The 20,916-nt window shown below is 35.0% G+C and overlaps 1 protein-coding gene and 1 pseudogene across 2 annotated transcripts in view; both read right to left on the bottom strand.

The window, feature by feature from the left end:
* Positions 1-641: 641 nt before the first annotated feature.
* On the bottom strand, positions 642-4,535 carry LOC131697645 (pinopsin-like; annotated as a pseudogene).
* A 113-nt stretch (positions 4,536-4,648) lies between these two features.
* The window catches only part of LOC117422480 (sec1 family domain-containing protein 1), a 30,535-nt gene continuing 14,267 nt past the window's right edge, over positions 4,649-20,916 (bottom strand). For both annotated transcript variants that reach the window (XM_034037588.3, XM_058987646.1), the window contains exons 14-25: positions 20,732-20,813; positions 18,053-18,149; positions 14,751-14,821; positions 14,525-14,604; positions 13,923-13,985; positions 12,043-12,118; positions 11,666-11,719; positions 9,656-9,708; positions 7,919-7,952; positions 6,555-6,620; positions 5,275-5,343; positions 4,649-4,891 (exon numbers count right to left, since the gene is read on the bottom strand). In XM_034037588.3, coding sequence (XP_033893479.2) covers positions 4,868-4,891; positions 5,275-5,343; positions 6,555-6,620; positions 7,919-7,952; positions 9,656-9,708; positions 11,666-11,719; positions 12,043-12,118; positions 13,923-13,985; positions 14,525-14,604; positions 14,751-14,821; positions 18,053-18,149; positions 20,732-20,813 — 769 coding nt within the window. In that variant the 3' untranslated portion in view covers positions 4,649-4,867. The remainder of the gene's footprint in view (positions 4,892-5,274; positions 5,344-6,554; positions 6,621-7,918; positions 7,953-9,655; positions 9,709-11,665; positions 11,720-12,042; positions 12,119-13,922; positions 13,986-14,524; positions 14,605-14,750; positions 14,822-18,052; positions 18,150-20,731; positions 20,814-20,916) is intronic.

The following is a 20,916-nucleotide window of genomic DNA, read 5'->3' as shown; positions in this document are numbered from 1 at the left end:
TATTGGAAATTCAACAATAATACATTCACAACTGAATTGAAAAAATCATAGCAGCTAGGCCAGGCAACAGTGTTAAACGCAGAGTCCCATAATTAACAAGTCTCTGTTACAATATCATTACCCGTGCCATTGTTTCACACAACATTACACTATGTAACACAATTTTTGTTCCTGGGTAGTAAGTGTTATTTCCTAATTGCTTATGCCTCAAAAGTATAGAAAATGGCTATTATTCCCCACAAACTTTGCTTTTGTGACCAGGACAGTGATATTTTGAAATGTACCTATTTCCAATGAGAAAACGGGCGAATTTGTGTCTTTTCGTTCACATAAAGTCAGAAAAAACCAACATATGAATCCAAATTAACATGTATTTTGTGAGATGGCAGGGAGGGGGTTAAAACCTCTCTGGGGAAAAAACATGTGCGGAATGCACATTTGTCTTGTTTAATTGTTTTGTTAATTGTTTTGTTTAATTGTTTTATTGATTAATCATTACCTGCACCTGGCTACTATTGAAAATTGGAGCCAGGTGCAGGGTATTTAAGGAGAGCAGTCAGTCTGCTCTGGGCGGCTGCTGAAGAGGGCAGAAGCCCGACTGTGCTGGTGTGGGTACAGCTGTAATTAAAAGAAAAAGGTAGTGTGAAGCCTTTTTTGTGTGTTTTGTTTTGTTGTGTACAGGTAAACAGCTTAGCTGTCCTGTTTTAGTTTAGGTTCCTGTTTAGTTATGGCTCAAAGAGAGCTAGGTGTTTGTTTTGTTTATTTTTGTTTTTGTGTTCATTAAAAATAGCGCAACCGCGCTTTCAAAAATCCATTTGCGTGTCGGGTCAGTGTTTTTAAAGGGGCAACGAACCGCGGTGAGGGCGATTCTTTTACAATTTATACTAAAGTAATACAAAAATGACTACAAAAGATTTAGAAGTGAGTAGTTTACGATTTATTTTTAGCGAGATTTACGATTATACTGTAAATCACTTTCATGAATCAGCCCCCAAATGTAGTCTCCCATCATGTTCTCGTTATACTGTCCTTGGTAGCGGCGTTCAAAGTCCAGTATATCCTGGTGGAAGCGCTCGCCTTGCTCCTCCGAGTACGCTCCCATGTTCCCCTTGAATTAATCAAGATGAGCATCAAGGATATGGACTTTGAGGGACATCCTACAGCCCATTGTGCCGTAGTTCTTCACCAGAGTCTCAACCAGCTCCACATAGTTTTCAGCCTTGTGATTGCCCAGGAAGCCTCGAACCACTGCGACAAAACTGTTCCAAGCCGCTTTCTCCTTACTAGTGAGCTTCTTCGGGAATTCATTGCACTCCAGGATCTTCTTTATCTGTGGTCCGACGAAGACACCGGCTTTGACCTTTGACTCAGACAGCTTAGGGAAGAAGTCTTGAAGGTACTTGAAGGCTGCCGACTCCTTATCTAGAGCTCTGACAAATTGTTTCATAAGGCCTAATTTGATGTGCAGTGGTGGAATCGGCACCTTCAGGGGGTACACCAGTGGCTCCCACTTGACGTTGTTCCTCCCCACAGAGAACTCGATCCGCTGTGGCCAGTCTCGCCTGTGGTAGTGCGCCTTGGTGTCCCTGCTGTCCCAAAGGCAAAGATAGCAGGGAAACTTGGTAAAACCGCCTTGGAGACCCATCAGGAATGCCACCATTTTGAAGTCTCCTATGACCTTGATGCCATCTCAGAAAAATGCAGATATGTATCCACTTAGGCAGCTGGAACTAAACTGAACTGGTGGGCTTAAGGCCCCTGTATTTATACTACTATTTATATTACTGGAAAGTTCTAGAAGTTACTCCAAGTTTACTCAGCACTGAATCTATCTGGAATGTTCTGGAAAATAGGTACATTTCAAAATATCACTGTCCTGGTCACCAAAAGCAAAGTTTGTGGGGAATAATAGCCATTTTCTATACTTTTGAGGCATAAGCAATTAGGAAATAACACTTACTACCCAGGAAAAAAAAATAAATAAAAAATTGTTACACAGTGTTATCAAAGAGAATTACAATTCATTAACATAATCAATAAGGTTACCAAAACAGACAGGACAAATGACAGACACAAATCTGGTGATGTGGCGCTCATTAACAAACTTGGGTCCTATAAGGAAGAAGGGCCCATTTTCGTGATTTTAGAGGCAGCCACAATCACTTGCCTTTCTGTGAAAGAGTTTAACTTCCAGTCTAGAGCTTGGGGGAGAGGGCACAGGAAGAGGTTCTTCATCTACTTATCCCGAGTCCCTGAGTCAGGCTCACATTCCTTGTCCACTGTCTGTGGAGAAACCTGTAGTTGGTTCAGCTTGTCTGACTGGTCTATCTTCCTTTGGTCCACCTTCATAGGCTCTTGCTCTTGCCTCTTGCTCAGGCAATGGAAAAGGCTGCAGAGATCTTTGCTGAACTTGGAGCTCATGCACATGAAGATGAAGGGGTTGTAGAAACTGGCGGATTTGGCAAACAGGCTAGTCAGCACACTGGTGAGAGGGGGGACCAGAAATCCACAGGCTGACAGCATGGAGAGGACAGTGCAAGGAGACCAGGCAAGGAGGAAGGCAGTGCCCACCAGAAAGGACACCTGGAAATGACAATGAGATTTGAATTTAGCTGTTTGCCTGAACTGAGACTTCAATTAATAACAAAAAACAAACAAACAAAAAAAGGAATTTGTTTTTGCTGAACAATCTGTCTTAGAAATGATTAGTGATTTAGAGTATGTATTGTAAGCATTTTGCTAAAAAAAATAGTGTATTAGTCATGTGTATGTGTGGGGAAAAAAAAAACCAAAAAAAAACACAGCTTTGAACTACAATTTCTCGAGGGCATTTATTTGAAAACGTACCAGAAACCTATATGATACTGCAAAGCAAAGCTTACAAGAAAGATATGGGAACGAATGCCAGGTCTAAAGCAGAACGGCAAAGAATAAAGTGCATTCACAAATTGGGTAGCCTGGTAGGCTTTTTATAGTACTGTGTTCTGTCTAAAATAAATCAGTGCCCTCAGATTACTGCTCATTTGAACCCCTATTATTGCAATTAGTAAGAATCCTGTTCCTTGTTTGTGAGCGAACACACTGAGAACACTGCAGTTTTCAGCGTTCTAACACTGAGGGAGCGTAAAGATCTGCTAGATAATTCTGTCAGCAACTTTAATAAGGAAGCGGCAGCCAAAGTATCTTGGCAGGGGACTGGCATACCTTGGTGAGGCTGGCATCCTTTGATGTATCCAATGATGCTGATGGCTGTCAGAGTATTAATGCTGATTAGACCAAAGAGCAGGATTAGGAATCCATCTGCCTGACAAAGAGAACCTTTTCAGATTAGCATGAAGGGCAGTGAAGGGCAGGTGCTTTTAGACAAACTAATACCATAGATACCAATTTGCTCTTCTCTTAGTACTGAAAGTACCAGTATTTATAAGGCCAGCACATTATCTATGAGCTGAATAAGAGAATATCAAGTAAAGCTGTGGTTAAACTGGCTGGTGGTCACTAGTGTTCTAGCATTATATAATTGAAGGTTAAGATGGAGTCGTATCTAAGTACAGAAAGAGTGGTGTTTCTTTGTGAGCTTCAATTTTCTATATAATTTTACCAACATTTTGACTGTTGATTCTCTATGGATGTAAATGCAAGTAAAACATAAGTTTGTACTGGTATTGACTCTCAGTAAAGTTAAAGTAAAAATAAATTGTCACAATTGTTTTTTTTGTTTATATACAACTCCACAAAAATCCCAGTACCGGTACACAGTATGCTTTTCAGGTGACCAGAAAAACTTCTTACTGTAACTATTCCTTCTGGTAAGCGGTTAAATTGAATTAAGCCACACTCTATTAACACAATTTGCTTACTCACTTACTGCCACTAGCTACATTCCTATTGCTGTTTCTCTTTCTTCAGAGACCCTGTAGACAGAGTTGCTGTGTTGCAACATGGTGGAGCTGTCTGGCAGCAACCTGTCAATTTTTTCCATTGCAATCTGCTGTGATTCCACCCGTAGGTACCTCACCAAAGACTCATGCCACGTGCAGATCAGACGCGCTAGTGACAGGGAACTGTTGTTGAAATCTCTTCAGTCGTATTGTTTTGACAGCTTTTCTGATGCACGCGGTATCATCTTTGTAACACATCTGTCAATCAGACAAAGATTTAGTATTTCAAAGAAGAGGAGGAGGCTATCCCAATTGAGAACCATGCATGCGGAAGAGTGTCCTTTAATCTTGTTGGTTTGTAATTGGTTTGAACACCGTTGCCCTCCGCGTTCTTAATCAGTTAATGGTCTTACTTAGACTGATTCTGTGATAGATAGCGCCAGGCAATCTTATTAGCCATTTCAGAGTAATCAAAAGGCGAATGAACTGAATGTCAGTGGTGAAGTTTACACGTGCAGCAACCAATACTCCCATGGAATGTCCCTTCTATCGTCGCAATAGACAAGACTTTTTGAAAAAGTCACTATAAGTAGCTCCATCTATCTCAAAATGCAATGCAACCCTATTCAGGTTGCATTCCTGAAATTCAGTGCTTTAAACACATTGTTAGAGCATGTTTGAAGGCAACTACAGTATGCTTCAGAGAAAAATATTTCTAGTCACAAAATCCCTTATACTGTGCAGAAAACAAAAAACAGAAATATCAATAATGTTTCATTGTTAGTTCATTTTATTTGCTTTATGTGTACAGGAATGGAATTAAGCAAAGGTTTTAAAATAGCAAAGTTTATCAGACATTATCAAATACATGAAATACCATGGCTTAAGATACTAGTGGAAAGTTACAGCGGTTGTCTATGAAGAAAGGGTATTATTTGTACTCTTGAGGATCTCAACGAAGGTGGAAAACACAAATCTTCATTTTTCTATTTCTGCCCAAGCTGTGATAACTAAGAACAGCAGAAGAAGAAAAAAAAAGAAAGATATTAGTTTGGCAAAGAGTCATATAAAATCTTCAATACATTTTCATAACTAAATAAATACTTAAATCCAAAAAATAACAAATATTTACAAATGTAATAAGATATCTATACAGAAAATGAGTGCATGTATTGAAAACAAACATACAAAAACAGTTAAAACAGTACTGTTAAATACTGGGGGTCATATATTACATTTAAACACTAGCATTCAATACCTTCAATGTCTCTTCATGTGTAAGTGGAAATTTGCCCCCTTTTTATTTCCACACACCTGAGAAACAGTAACATACCAAAAGGTGCAATATTTAAAAGCAGTATTGAAAATAAACTTAGCAGCAATATATATATACCTGTTTTAGAAACTGGGACGCATTGAAGAGTTCACTGCATCCATATAGCACATGTTTTCCGGGTTTTGCCTGTAAAAATAGGTTTCAAACTTAAAGCAAAAAATTGATGGGCTTTGCATTCAAAAGATCAATGGTGTATAAGACATGCTACATGTGAGTTTAAAAGTCCAATATTCATGGGCTTTGTCCTACTGTGCCACACATTACTTCATTATCTGTATGCCATCAACTCAACACACCTCTGGATAATGCAGGGCTTAGCCACACTTAACATGATTCTCACTAGAAACTAACATTGACGGCTTTTGGTTTTTATCTGAATTATTTAAAAAATGTAGCTAGGCAGAGGTCTATAAGCATCAGTACAAATCTAAGTTTTAATTTCAAGTATGCGATTAACAAAATATTTTTGTATATCAGTTTCCTGAAAACCTGAAGCCTCATTGCTTACCTCTATAAAATGATGCACAATGAAACCCTAAATATTGTTCGACTCATTTAATCAAAATTCAATCCAGTATCTTGTATATGTATTTCAATATGAGATGAGCATGTTTAAGTTAGGTTGTGCATAGGGTGTCTCTTGTATTACAGATGCTACCTTGTGCTGTTTGGGTGACAGAACTAAGAAACAAAGCTAAATGACATATCTGCCAAGAGGCACTCTTGACAAACAGTATTACACTTAGAAATCACACTGGTCACTTGAGAATGTTTTGGGGGATTTATAGCATATATTTTGTCCCTCCATTGTGTCTATTGGTGTTGCGTGGGGATATTGTTCACATAAGAGGCTGTGTGGCCAGTGGTTAAAGAAAAGGGCTTGTAACCAGGAGGTCCCCGGTTCAGCTCAGCCACTGACTCACTGAGTGACCCTAAGCAAGTCACTTAACCTCTTTGTGCTCTGTTTTTCAGGTGAAATGTCGTTGTAAGTGACTCTGCAGCTGATGCATAATTCACACATACTAGTCTCTGTAAGTCACCTAGTATAAAGGCGTCTGCTAAATAAACTAATACTAATAATAATAATAATAATAATAATAATAATAATAATATTTAAGACTGCGTTCACTTTAGTGCACTTTTTCTATTGCAGTCGCCTGTGTTTTCTTCTTTACATACACTTTATTAACCAATACCAAGTGCATTCCCTGTTGCACAGATTCTATACAAAGTAAAGATGATATCTGTATAAAATGGAACAATGGCTGGCGTTTAGGACATTTGATTTGTAGAAGAGGAGCTCAGATTATAAACCCCATTTAAAATGCATTACTTACCTTAGTATAATCAACAAGATTCTGATATTCAATGTAATTTCCTCCACCAACCACAAATACAATTGCCTGAAAAAAAAAACATGAAAAGGCAAATATAATATTTTAATGGCTTGGAAAAATACTAAGGATAAGCTGATATCACATTTTCTGACAAGTGTCTATTCACTTTAAATTGCCCTCGGAGTTAACCTTTCTATCTGTTTCATAGGAGATATATTTTTAAAGAGGGGATTATACAGAAAGTTGATTACAGAACATCTATTTGTTTAAACAAACAAACCAAGAATAGAGAATTGTGAGGGTCTGGAACCAACTCCCCAGTGATGTTGTTGAAGCGGACACCCTGGGATCCTTCAAGAAGCTGCTTGATGAGATTCTGGGATCAATAAGCTACTAACAACCAAACAAGCAAGATGGGCTGAATGGCCTCCTCTCGTTTGTAAACTTTCTTAGGTTCTTATGTTCTTAATACATTACAATGTGACTTTTCGAGGATATCATCTACCGATTGGGGCCAGAAAGAACCAGACATGCAAAGGAGAATAAAAGTTAGGTCTGTCTGTTAAATCCAACATACACTATAATGCTACGAAAGGATAATGTGTTATAAATCAAAATGACCATGTTAGTACTTCCAGCATGTCTACACAGTGCTTCCCCTTTCTCATTTGCCCCATAGTGCCATTACAGTAGTCCTTTCATATTCATTACCAGGTGGAACACAGAAAGAACATTCTTGTAACTATGGCTACTGACAATGGCGTTATAAAGGGAGTATTTTATCTATTAATTTCTGAAATCCAAAAAAAAAACCAAAAAACTTTGCATTTCTTTTACAAGCGTAGAAATCAACTTGAACTATGACCAAACCAAACTGTTTAATATATATCTATATTTAATTTATGAATTCAGCCTGTCAAACCCTAAAATCAGACTTTTCAAATGTTTTCGCTGCCACTATGTGGGGATCCAGTGCTTTTCAAGGGGCCATTATACCCATTAGGAGACCTGCTTTTTTCACTTCTCACAGCTGAAAGGGCACTGAAGCTCCTCTCTTGAGCAGTCCCAATTTGGGTACTAAAACTTTCTTGCTTGTGCTACGGTGTAATCTCAACATTTCAGCAGGATTCTGGCAAGAAAAAACAAACCGCTCTTAATCATGGCAGTGAACCAGGATTCATTAGGGGCTGTACGCAAGTTTACACAAACTGAAAACACAAAAGAATTACTGAGCTACAAAAAGGTGCACAGTTAACCAGGGAAGCATAATTCAGGTAGTATACATACGATATGAATGATATTTCCCCTTCAAAAATAACAATGAACTAGTCAAAGTATCTAGTAAGCTTTTCTGTATGACTTACCTCTTGGAATGGATTCTTGTTTCTTGGGACAGAACTATAAATAGAAAAAGATATGCTGGAAATGAGACACATATTCAATTGAAAATGCACCTGTATTAAAACCGGTTCCTTACTACCAGTTTTAATTGGTAAGGAATAATGCCCAACAACTTTCTATGCAGCCTCTTTAATAAGGCATATATCTTTATGTTTTAAAAATAGTCCCAATCACAAAGGCAGATACCGTTATCTTTGTCATTTGGTATCTTATTCACACTAAAATTCCAAGAGCATCTCTGCAGAACATGTGCTCTTAGGAACATAAACTTCATTAAACATTTTTACTGGAATTATTTCAAGCATGTTTAGGAAGGACATTTATTGTGTTAAGTAAATTGACACAAATACATCTTGCTACGTGGTATTTGAAAGGAATATAATGTATTCATATAAAAAAAAAAAAATTCTTTGAAATCCATATATTGCTTGGTAATTTGGTAGCAGTCCTAATTATTGTGTCTGTAATCTAACCTGAAGTCATTAGTACAATTTCTAAAAAAATAAATAAAAAATAACCACCGCATTCAAAAGCTTAATGATTATTCTCCCATTTTATCCTGATTACTGAATCTTGGTAAGTGCTAACTGTTGTCTTATTATGTTTGCCATGGATTTAGGGTTCCCAGTTACCCACCTAACAAAAGGAATGATTTATAAAAGGATAGATGCCTTGTGTAATTTCTTAAGCAATTAGTGCAGAGAAACTTCAATTGTAAGTGTTGCCCACAAAACAGATTTGCTTCTGCTATTTAGGGATGCAAAACTGTATCAGTTTTGTAAGCGGAGCGTTGTGTGCCATGTTCGTACCATAACCTAACAGCAGAGGCTTTCAAGTGCAAGCTTGCTTTCTTGAAGATAAAAGGATTCGTATTCAGTCCACTCTGTTATGTCTGTCAGTAATTGTGCCTCTAACCACTCTAAGAGGCCAGGCACACATTAAGGAACACAATGAATCTAAGCAGCAGACAGTATTTTCCAGATGTAGAAAATCCACAAATTTACACAAAGCTGTCTTAGAAACTAGTCAGCAAAACGTTCCAACATACATGGGCTACATTTTCTTCACAGCTTTTTTCACTACCAAACTACCAATGTGACAGTTTGTTATTGTGTTATTCTTTGTAAATATGGTCCATTATGTTGAATATATAAAGGATACACCATGTTTGTAAAGAAAATCAGTTTGAAAATCTGCTAGGCAAACAGAGAACATCTTCTTGAGAATCGCGACTCTGTATTAGCCACTTCTATTATCTTTGGAAATGTTCCAGTGCTACAAGGGCCAACTTAAATACAGCTAATGGAGGAACGGACAAATAGGTTAGATTCTCAAAGCTATTTACTCTGAATCGTCATTAGAATATATTTTCCAGAAAAGAAAAACACACACAAGAATTACAAACAGAAAAATCATGATTTGGAGTAAATAGCTTTGGAATGTAGTCAAATGTGTTATTTAAGAACTTATCCATTCTAAAGGAAAGGACACACTCAGAATGTTAAAAAATGAACTTTAAGCCCTAAAAGTCAATTCTGTATTTCACATAGCAAACTTTGCATGTTTAGAATATATCATCCATTTCTGATTTATACCAATGTCATGTTATTCTGAATTGAATGCTCTTCTTGACAGCTGTCCAGAGTGACAAGCGACAGGTGTTCAGAAATATGCAAAAAGACGACTTGAAGCCATCTCACCTTTCACTGCCACGAAGCATTTTGGGATCAAAATATCTGTAGTCATCCGTTTCCTGTGAAGCAGTACAAAACGGCTCTTCAAATTAAATGAAACATTCACATGCAATTATTTAAAATTATGCTGAACATTTCTAACCATGGCAAAACAAAACTGCACTAGTTGCTGTGCTGCTGTGTTAAAACATTTTATATGCAGTATTTTCAGGATGTATTATTTAGAGAACTGTCTAAACCTTGGCCATGGTGGACAGTGGCTATGTTTACAATCAAAAATAAAGGTAGCATGCTATGATGGCAGCACTATTCCTGAAAAAAAATACATTACATTTAAATGTAAATTGCATTAAAATAGGTGTTTATAACAACTAAGATTTCAGAATGCTGTTACAGAAACGTACCAATTTTACTTACATTGTCGTGGTTCCTCCACGCACTCCATTTTAACATTTTAAATTGGAATATATAAATATTAACAAAGAGACATTTTAAATATACCTTTTCCTTTCAGACACATGCTGCACAAGCTGTCAGTAATACAAGTCATTGCTGTAAATGAGGCTCTGATCCAAATCTTTGATTTGAACAGTTTTCAATTTCTGATATGGGATAGACTGTGGCAGAAGATCCTTACGTCTACTAAAGAGGCTTTATTGGCTAGGTCTGTTTTATTACTTTAAAAACAAGAGTATGAAAATGTATACTGTGAATGCATTTAAAAAAATGCAACAGAAAAATAAATTATAATGAAACCTACACCATTCAAATCATTTCAGTGTCCAGTATTTCACTGGTACATTATGGTACACATAATGCTAGATTACATACAGCTAACTTTTGGCCATAGCTATACAATATATGTGAACAAGAGGTTTTGAAACTTGGAGATAATGCAGTGGTATACTGCAAGTCAGAAAGACACGCTGTATTCTGTGATTTAAAATAACCCTATGGAGAATGAGACTTAACAAGACTATTTGCAATATGAAAAATCATTACCAGACTGGCAAGTCTGCTTTTAATTTATTATGAATCTAAAACATGTGCATACTACGGTTGTGCAAAGTGCAAAAGACATTTTGAATAAACCACAGACAAGCACATTTTACTGTTTAAGGAAGTCTCTAGACTGTTCCATCCACAATTCAAAACAAACTCTTGTTTCTAATCATTTTTTCTAACTAAATATCTTATTTGTTGGCAGTACTTCAATTTAAATTAAATATAATAAATGGCTAGACATAAAATGTCAGGCATCAGTAACAGCAAAGAAGCAAAAGGGGTAATTAGAAGACAAAAAGGGAGCTTCGATCCAGACACGAGTAATGTTGCAAAGAATGTGTTTTTATTATATTAACGCTGAATTTAAATTTCTGGAGGGGTCCAGTTTCCAAATATATATGTTTCTAAAATCTTACAGCAAAATAATGAGGAAGGTGCCAATTTATGACAATAAATTCTATATAAATGTGCAGGTGTTCCAAACCTTTGTACAACATCTCTGCATCAGGGTCTGGATAAGCACCGCAATATGCAGGGGTGCCACTAAGGCCCAGTATTTAAAGATTTACCTTTGTTCTTTTCATTCAGATATGATTATGTACACCTATATACATTTCATATGCTGCTAAGATTTTTTTTTTTTTTTTTTAGGAAGATGGGTAGAAAAAATTATATTATATAAAAAGTAAAATTAGGTTAAAAAACAAAAAGTGAAAAAGATGGGGAATAAAGAGATACTTCTTCCAGCGAGTGGTATTTAAACAAAATGAAAAACAAAACCAAACTTTTCCACACATCGAATGCATATCAAATACAATCTGAATGCCAGCATCAAAGATAATTTGTGTTACATTCCTAATGAAGAGATATTTGTAGCATTCAACCTCCCCATGATCCAGTATTGAAAGTATTTTCCTGGCTTTTTTTCAATAAAGCAACTTCAATTCCAAAGCAACCTTAAAAAAATAACCTTTTAAATTGATTCATAAACAAAATGATTGAATAACTTACAGGGTTGGATTTCATGTCCATGAGGCTGTCCAGGGTGCGAGTCACTGGCAAATTCTGTAGGGCGAAAAAAAATTATTAAAAAAACCTGCTACATTTGCTTCCTTTTATATTTCTAGAATTTATGAATACAAGTTATTAATTTTAAAGAAGCTTTGTTTGACCACTGAATAATTTTCAGAAGGCTAAAGTCAAGGGTGTCAAGAAATGTATATATCATATTTTAAAATGTTAGTTACATGCTATAGGCAAACAATTCAAAACACATACAATATGTAGCACACACCCTTTTCATTTGTTATTCAAATGTAATCCCTCAATGTATTATTCATAAAGTCAGAACAGATTTTGCACAATACATCTGCTACAGTTCTACTCACTTGTTGCTTCAATACTAGATTCTTCACTCCTTCCATCACAAACTGGGACCCTGAATTCATTACCCTTGAAAACAGCCTGGAACCGAAACAAAGAAATTAAACACACGGTTCACAAACCTGCTGGTAAACCATTTCAGCCTCCACAGCAGTCCTGAACAGATATACTGTGACCACTTACATTATGAAATGCCAATGACAGAATTTAAACAGCATGAAGAAAATAAATAAGCTGCTTTAAGACATTTATTTATATATATTTATTAAATCAGGAATGATTTTAAAACATCTGCTCTGTGACCATAGCACTTGTGATGGATCAAAACACAGTAATGAAAAACTCACTTCAACGTGTGCAGGGCATACCGTAAAAATCGGTTTATAGGTCGCACTGGCGTAAAAGTCGCTCCCCACTTCGAGGCTTCAATTTTAGGAAAACTAAAATTTTATTTTAGCTTATCAAGTACCCAAACACGTTCAAGAACATATCTTCTTTGCTTTACTGAACATTTCTTTCCAAAACCATACTTAGACAATAGTTCCCGCTGCATTGGCTTTTACAAATTCATTGTATGAATTCAAATTTAAAAGAAAAATAATTAAACAGTGTTGCTTCATCAATTAAAAGCAAAAAAAATAAATAAAAAAAAATAAAAAAAATAAACTAAACAGTGCACCATTCAATTGCATTCAATTTCCAGCTGTACAAATACATTCATTTTGTTTTGTTAATCACAACCATAACCATACACATACTTTACAAGTGTACCAATGTGTTGCACTGACATGTAGAACAAGTTACAGTATGTATTAAAGTCATTCAAACAAAATGTTTTCTCTATTGTGCCATAAACACTTTCATCCTATCAGCTTGTTTTTCTTTGGCCATTTTAAAGTTTGTGTTTGTTTCATCTCCAGTCACGTAATGTTTTTTCAGAATTGCGATTAACATGCATTTCGGCAAATTCAACAAAATGCAATTTCAAATCTGTTGAGTAGGCATTTCATTTTTTTTTTTTTTTTCTTTACTGTCCTACTTTATCCAGTCTCAAAGTCACCTGTATTATTATAGCATTGCAGTTACAACGAACAGTAAACTTGAAAAGTTTACTACTTGGCTTTCTAACCAATCTAATCAATGGTTCGGGAGGGTGAGAATAAGGACATTCACAGAGACTGACAGCTATTGTGTTAACACTAAGTGAAACAGTATAGCGGTTTTTGAGAGGAGGTCAGTCAAGAGTCTGAAAGCTTGCGTTTAACATTCAAAATGACGAAGGGTATTGAGAGTAAGAAATTTAAACTTTTAATTAGAACAGCGGTTTTGTGTTTCTACCTAACAACATAACCTGAATGCCATAGATCCTGAACAAATAAATTGGGTTGTTGACAGTTATGTTTGTGTGAGACATAACCGTGGCTGTAGTAATCCCATTGTGGCACTGGTACAGTAGTTTAATATTAGACACATCGGCGCATACATCGCACCGGTGTATGAGTCACCCCCCCCCCCTTTTACGGGCCCCGCAAAAATGTCTAGAAAATCGACTTATTCAACATTTTTTACGGTATATATATATATTTTTAATTATATGTAGAGGAATAGCTAGGCTATTGAGCATTTAAAAAACAACATTTGTTTTTGCCTCTTCACAACTGTATATTTCAAAGCCACTCTGATGTGTACAAAATGCTAGTTTATAGAAAACAGACCACAAACTCTAAGAGTGACAATTTCCTTCTATGAATCTTGTATAGTACTTTACCTCCAATTTAGGTCCAAGGAAAATGACAAATATTGACTTGAACGTCTATCACAGTGGTTCTTGCGTAATCAATTATAATTCCTAGCATGGCACATAAAACCCCCAAAGGGTGCTTACCCCATTGTTTTAGTTCCACTGTTGCCGTAGTTAGTTGGCCCTGCAGCCATTTTGGCAAAAGCTCTGACATTAGAGAAAAAAAACACATTATTAATTTGTTTAATTGGGATACTAATGCTATTTGTTTTGATTAACAATGTTTATGAAAGAACATACTTTTGACTTGTTTAACTAATATTTCATTTGGTTGAGAAAAGAGGCTTCATTATGCAATGTTTCCAAGACATTTTAAGTAAAAGCAGCTTCTTAATTTAATACTTTTTTTTTCCTCATTCTATCTATCTATCTATCTATTAACATAAATTCAAGATTTTAATTATATATATATATATATATATATATATAATTATAATTATAATATATATATATTATATATATATATATATATATATATATATATATAAATAATATAATATATATATATATATATAAATAATATAATATATATATATATATATATATATATATATATATATATATATATATATTATATTATATTATATTATATTATATATATATATATATATATATATATATATATATATATATATATATATATATATATATATATATATATATATAACTATATAAAAGTTGCTTACCTCCACTGCTTGATGTAGTTTAAAGGAGAAAGGTTACATCCAGCATCAGTTAATGCTTTTTTGTACTGTTCCAGGTCAAACTGTAAACAACATATGTGATATACTTTTAGTATTGCAATGGGGACAAACTGAGAACCTAATATTAGACAGGCTTAATGAAGGAGCAAAGTATTGGTTTTCCGAACATATCCTAAATAATATATGGTATTAAAATAAGATGAAATACCTCCGAGGGTGGCTGTAGTGAACTGATGTAATAGATCAGAAACAGTCTCATCTTATCCTCAGGAGTGCCCGCTGTGGAAATTGAAAATGAGGTTGTAAACATTTTGTAAACTCAAAATGTAATGAAGCAGGAGAAAGGAATCCTTTAGCTCAATTGTAAATTGTTGTGAACAATTATCTCTTGAGGCATAATGTAAGGGGAATAGCATATTTGATAGAATTCAGTAGCTTGTAAACATGAAGCAAAATGGTTAGTTAACTCAATATTAGCAGTGAAACTGTTAATTTTCACTGGACAACACTTATAGAAAATTATAGAAATTATAGAAAAAATTATAGAAAAAATTATAGAAAACGTACAGATAGTAGTACGAGCTGTGTTATTGCTAAGGCCAGGTTAAAAACAATGTATTTCATGCTGGTATATTCTACTCCCTATAGACAGTATTTGAACACATATATTTTTCTTGTCTCTTCTTTTGGGAACTTGCATCAGTCATAACAGCTAACATCATTGGTTATCAAAATATCCTTTTTTTCTTCAATTATTCTAAAATGTAATACTGTAAATGTAGCAATGCCTTTGAATCATTTTATGAAAATATCACCTGGATAAAATGGCACTATAATACCCTCAATCCCTGATAGATAATTACAATGTTACTGATGAAAATAAAATAATGATAATACAACTACTGTTTCTCAAATTGGATGGCAATTGAATAGGACTAGTTTATCCATTTCCTACACACATTTCACTCACCATGCTGGAATGATGGGTGAATTCTAATATATAAGTGTGACATACAGATGGATGGATGAAAAGAGAGACAGACCCCCCCCCCCCCCCTCCATATCTCCAGAATCTGATACTCTCAAGAATCAATGCTAAAAAGTTAATAGTAAGTTTCATGACAATTTGGTAAGCAATAGCTTATAATAAGAGTAGCTCTCAACAGAACAGAAGCTACACATTACAAGTCAGAGGTCCACTGGCACAATCACTGTTTGCTTGTTATGCATTTTTGCTTTGAAATTTGATTAATCACAATTTAAAATGTAGGTTAATATGCATGTAAAAAGAAACTGTGCTTGGCAAGAGACTGAGGAATATAATTTATTAATTGATGTGCATATTTTACTTCCTCACATGAGAGCAATTGTCTCTTTCCGTCTGCCTAACTGGCTTCACCTGCCTAATGACAAGCAAAAATGTAACCATCACATAAAGCACAAATCTGCTGGCTATTTTCTTCAAATAACTCGCGTCTGACAGCAAAAACACACAGATCTTTCTTTCGTTTCAGCTAGGAGCTATTTTCTTTATTTTTTTTTACATTTACATATGTCATCACTTTAATTTCTTGCCTGAAATCTTTCATTAGTATGACTGAATACCCTTCCTTCATTTTTTCCATTTTGTCATGAAACGCTAGACTAGATTTTGTGATTCAGCATGAGTGTATGAATCCCGACTAAAAAAATAAATACATCTTGCCAGTAATTATTTAAATTGACTAAAAAGAGACGTGTGAGTTTTCAGCAAAAAAATAAAATAATTAAATACCAATTTAAAATACATTTTGTTCATCAACTATTTATAAATGAATGTACATTAACGATTGCAGATCCCCTCTATCATGCCAAATGACGTATTTGGGAATATAAATAATTTAAAGACAAAGATGAGCATAAAATATATTTCGCCTATATTACCAAGATGCTTCCCAGTGTATAAAAAATACAACAAGCAAGCTAAAAAATTAAATTGTTAAGGTCTAAGTATATGGACATGTTCCATAATGTTATTCCTACAAAACACGTTGCTACTGTACATGGTCATGGTCATGCAACATTGAGACACGTAAAACACAAAATAGCAGACATCATCATGAGGTACTAGCCAAATGCTAGCAAAACTTTGGTCTGAAATTGTTTAATATTCCCAAATCTGACTATTTAATGCCAGTTTTATAGCTACACTTGGAAATAATAAAAAAGACATTATGAAGGCTTCCAAAGTGATCCCCCAGAAAATGTACAAAAAAAAAAAGACTAGATAGTAATATTATACTTTAAATGCTTTTCCAATATTACTATTGTGCATTTACGGTGTTTTCTTTATTATTATTGTGTGACCCTTTGATATTTATGAATCTGCACTTTCATCCATTTATTTGTAGTATAATTGATTAGGCTAATTAAAAAAAAAAAAAACATTTTAAAAGGCCACTGAGATTAAAAAGCTTTTAAATTATGCATTACCTTACTTAAATGAACCTTTAATATGCTAAACCAAAACAGAATCCATAAAGACACAATTCTAGTTGGTTATTGTTTTATTTTACATTGGTGCTAAACACAACACCATAGTCCTTCGAATTTAAGACGCACTTTTTAACAATTTTTCCCCCTCAATAATGGCTTGCATCTTAAAAAAAAAAAATCGCCAACAAAAGACTTGACTGCTCAAGTACACAAACAGGAACGTAACTGGCTGCCCGAGAAAAGAACAAAAACGTTACTGCCCGATCTCAAATCACCCATGACATGAAAACAATACCACAGTTCAGAAACAGGGAGAAAAATAGGTGTGAGTCATCACGACTGGAAATGAGAAGCAGCGCATAACTGTAACGCTCTGTGTGACAGCAGACAGACGCAAACTGCTTCCATACAACATTTTCTTACATGCGGAATTGAGGTTGTATTTTTGTAAATGCATCTTTATTTGATGTTTTATTTTTTCCTCAAAGTGAGGGTGGTACATTTGGGCTGCATCTTAAGTTCGAGGGAATACAGTACTTGCTTGAACAAATCTTAAATTTCTGAACCAGGCAACATCTTTCAAATGAAAACAGAATTCTGCATGCTTAGGAAATATCTTTCAATGTTTGTTTAAAAGCCTCAGTAACTACAGCAGCAGATACTATTCAGATGTACTTGATAAACAGACATACTGCTCACTGGCCCGAATCCTGTTCTTTAATCAAACTGCTACTGATTCTTCCAACAGGAAGTACACAGTCTCAAACACACAACTGTTATTGGCACCAGGCTTTTATAAGAGTTTTCCTTGAAAGGAAGTTTTGCAAAAGTGAGATCAGTATGAAAAACTTAAACCCAAAAGGACTGTACAGCCAAATAATTCCTACCAAATCAGGACGTAGCTTAACTGATTTGAGAACATGGGATACAAGTAAACCCTCTGCTTCAAGAAGGATGCAGTAATATAGTTACATCCTGAGCTTGCACTCATTGTTTAACATTTTGCTTATAAAATCATGCAGTTTCTGTACCTACCATCTGGATCACTGATCATGTCCAGCAAAGATTTGTCCAGTGTAGATTTGCTCATCAGTTTTTCTTCACACTCAAAGTAAACATCAAGTTTGCGGGTCTGCGAATACGTTTCAAGGAAATATCACATAATTGAGGCATTCAGGAATTACAGTCACTGAGATTTCCCAGTTACTCGACTGTTAAAATGTCTAAACGTGTATCATTCTTAAGAGTTGGATGAACTCAAAACCCTTTATTTTATCTTGTATAATTCAAGTGTCAGCTGGTAGGTAAAGACATCAGATCATATTTATTAATTTGGTGATGTCCAACGGTTTTGTGTTTGGAAATAAATGGATAATATTTGGGGCAATTTTGTGTGTTATGTGAACATGGGGCTATTCAAGCATACCATGATATTTTAGGGGTCTGACTAGTGTAAAATTGAAACTTAGAAAACAGACCATTTTGGGATACTGCTGCAATTGTTTGCTCAAAATATTATGAATTATCTATTCATGAATATCAAGATTTATGCTAACTCAAAGAAAAAAAAAAAATGATACCCATTTTTACTACAGGGTGTAACCCTCTACACCAACACTGCCTCAATACTTGATGGATATGTGTGTATTAAAAGTATAGAATTGCAGAATTGCTTATCCATTGGCTGCCTGTTAATTAAAATCGCAGGAAATCACAGAACAGTTTCCTGGGGTATTACATAAGTGTTTTTTTGTTTTTTATCCAAAATGTTAAATGGTGTCATTTTGACAACGCTGGGTATTTTTCAAAACCTAACTGCTATGTTCTCATGGCAGGACACTCACTGCCTATCCTATTTCTTGACTTGTTTTTTTTAAGAAAAAAACAACCACTTGAGCCAAAATCAAAATCAAGCAGTAGATGCTCTCCCACAGTCTCAGTCACATCAAACACTAAAAGCTCATGAAACAATGTCAATGACTGGACCTGTTGCAGTAATCCCATAGTGCACTGTGGTACATACTTTACTTTGAAGTCAAACTATTACTGAATATCCATAGTAGATACCAGTGGGCCCACACAAATACTTTTATTTCTACACTTAAATCTTGTTTAGGGTGCAGTAGAGCAATACAGATTTTGTAGACAGACACTATTACATCATGTCGTCATCCTCTGGAACTCTTCTTTTGAAAGACAACTTGTTTATAGCAGCTTGTTTATAGCATTGCTTTTTCCATTCAGCTGAAGGACTTTAAGAGGAAAGAAATTTCATGATTTAATTCATTTTTTTTATCATCAATTATTCACATTTTTGTGTACTTACATTACTTTTTCTTTTTGATTTTGCTCCTGGGTAAAACACCATCAGGATGGATGCAAGGGTGGTTAGATCATTGAAATTTCCACCAAAATCTTTTTGCAACTGATTTTAGTTTAAAACATAAAATAGAGCCACAAAGGGAAGTAATTATTCCAGCACCTAATGCTAAAATTAGGTCAGCCCTTGTATCTGTTACAGTGGTTATATTTACACAGTAGCAGTGTATTATTTTTAGTAAAAGACAAAAGATAGCTACCAAAACTTGACGGACACCGAGGCACTTGTAGTTAACCTGGCATCTTCACAAGTGTTTTAAGTTGTAGCAGATGAGACCCTCGTCTTTTTGCATGATGTAATACATTCAACTTGATTCATCTGTCAATGCCTGAAGTAACTTAAATGAGCCAAGGGAAAGTGTCTTTCTTTTCAAAGTATAATAACTGACAACCCTTATTATAAACATATTCTTAAAAAACATTAAGAGTTTATTTAGATGGAGTGAGTGAGTATATAGTACAATCAAATGTGACAGCTCATATTAAAACAGAACTAAGAGTTTCAGTAAACACTTCAGATGTCTGATTTATTCCATACCTAACCCCGAAGAATAGCCCATTCTAGCTGCTGGGGTGTCTTTCGGTGCCAGAACAACACAACATCGAAAGGATAGGCCCTTAGAAGATGTTTTGTTGTGTGATAAAATCTCATGTGGACAATTATCTCTTCTAAAGTTTACTGGAGAGCATTTATTATTGTTTGTTTCTAGGCACACTTTCCTCTAAATACACATGTGTCGTCTGCCTGTCTGTGAGCTGGAGAGGTCACTCTGATCAAGGCAGTACCATTCGTAAAAGTACAGTAACTCAAACTATTTGATTGTGGCTTCTTTAGAATCCTATATCAAGTGCAAATACAAACAAAAGGGGCACCAAGTTCCTACAAATAATATAACAACAGTAATGCATCAAAGAGAAAGAATGAAGAAATATCCACTGAAAACTAAAATACCAACAGAATAAGAAAGTTGGCATTCTGTAATGTTGGCAATGTGATATTACAGGAAACTTAAAGAGAAAATAAAGCCTTTTCAACAGCTGTTTCTTTCGATCTGAAAGACTTGATCAGCAACCTGAATCTGAACCTAAAAAAAGAACAACTTGTTCCAATAGCTTTATTTTTGTGTGGTCCTACTGATGGCAAGCTTTGGACATTTCTGTTTGTTTTTGACTTCGTATTCCAATCACTTCACAGGAAGGGCATTATACATATTTTTAACAGAATAGAAAAATAACAAATATTGGCATGAGCCTAATACACATGTTTTAAATAAAACACACATTCTTGTTCGTAGAGTCATATATGCAGCAGTAGGAATACTAGGACAGGCTTACCTTAATGTGTTCTAACACAGCTGTTGCAACATTTGTATGAAGGTCAATAAGTCTCTTTTTCTCAAGCAACTCTGGAAGGGAGCTTTAAAATAAACAAACAAACAAACAAACAAAAGTTTTGATGAAGGTTCAGGATAGAAATATTCAACTTTATCTTAAATCAAGATAATGTAATTTTGTCACAC

The sequence above is a fragment of the Acipenser ruthenus genome, chromosome 15, assembly GCF_902713425.1.
Source record: "Acipenser ruthenus chromosome 15, fAciRut3.2 maternal haplotype, whole genome shotgun sequence".
Lineage (NCBI taxonomy): Eukaryota > Metazoa > Chordata > Actinopteri > Acipenseriformes > Acipenseridae > Acipenser > Acipenser ruthenus.
The sequence above is the reverse complement of the archived record's forward strand: the minus strand, read 5'-3'. Positions and strand labels throughout refer to the sequence as shown.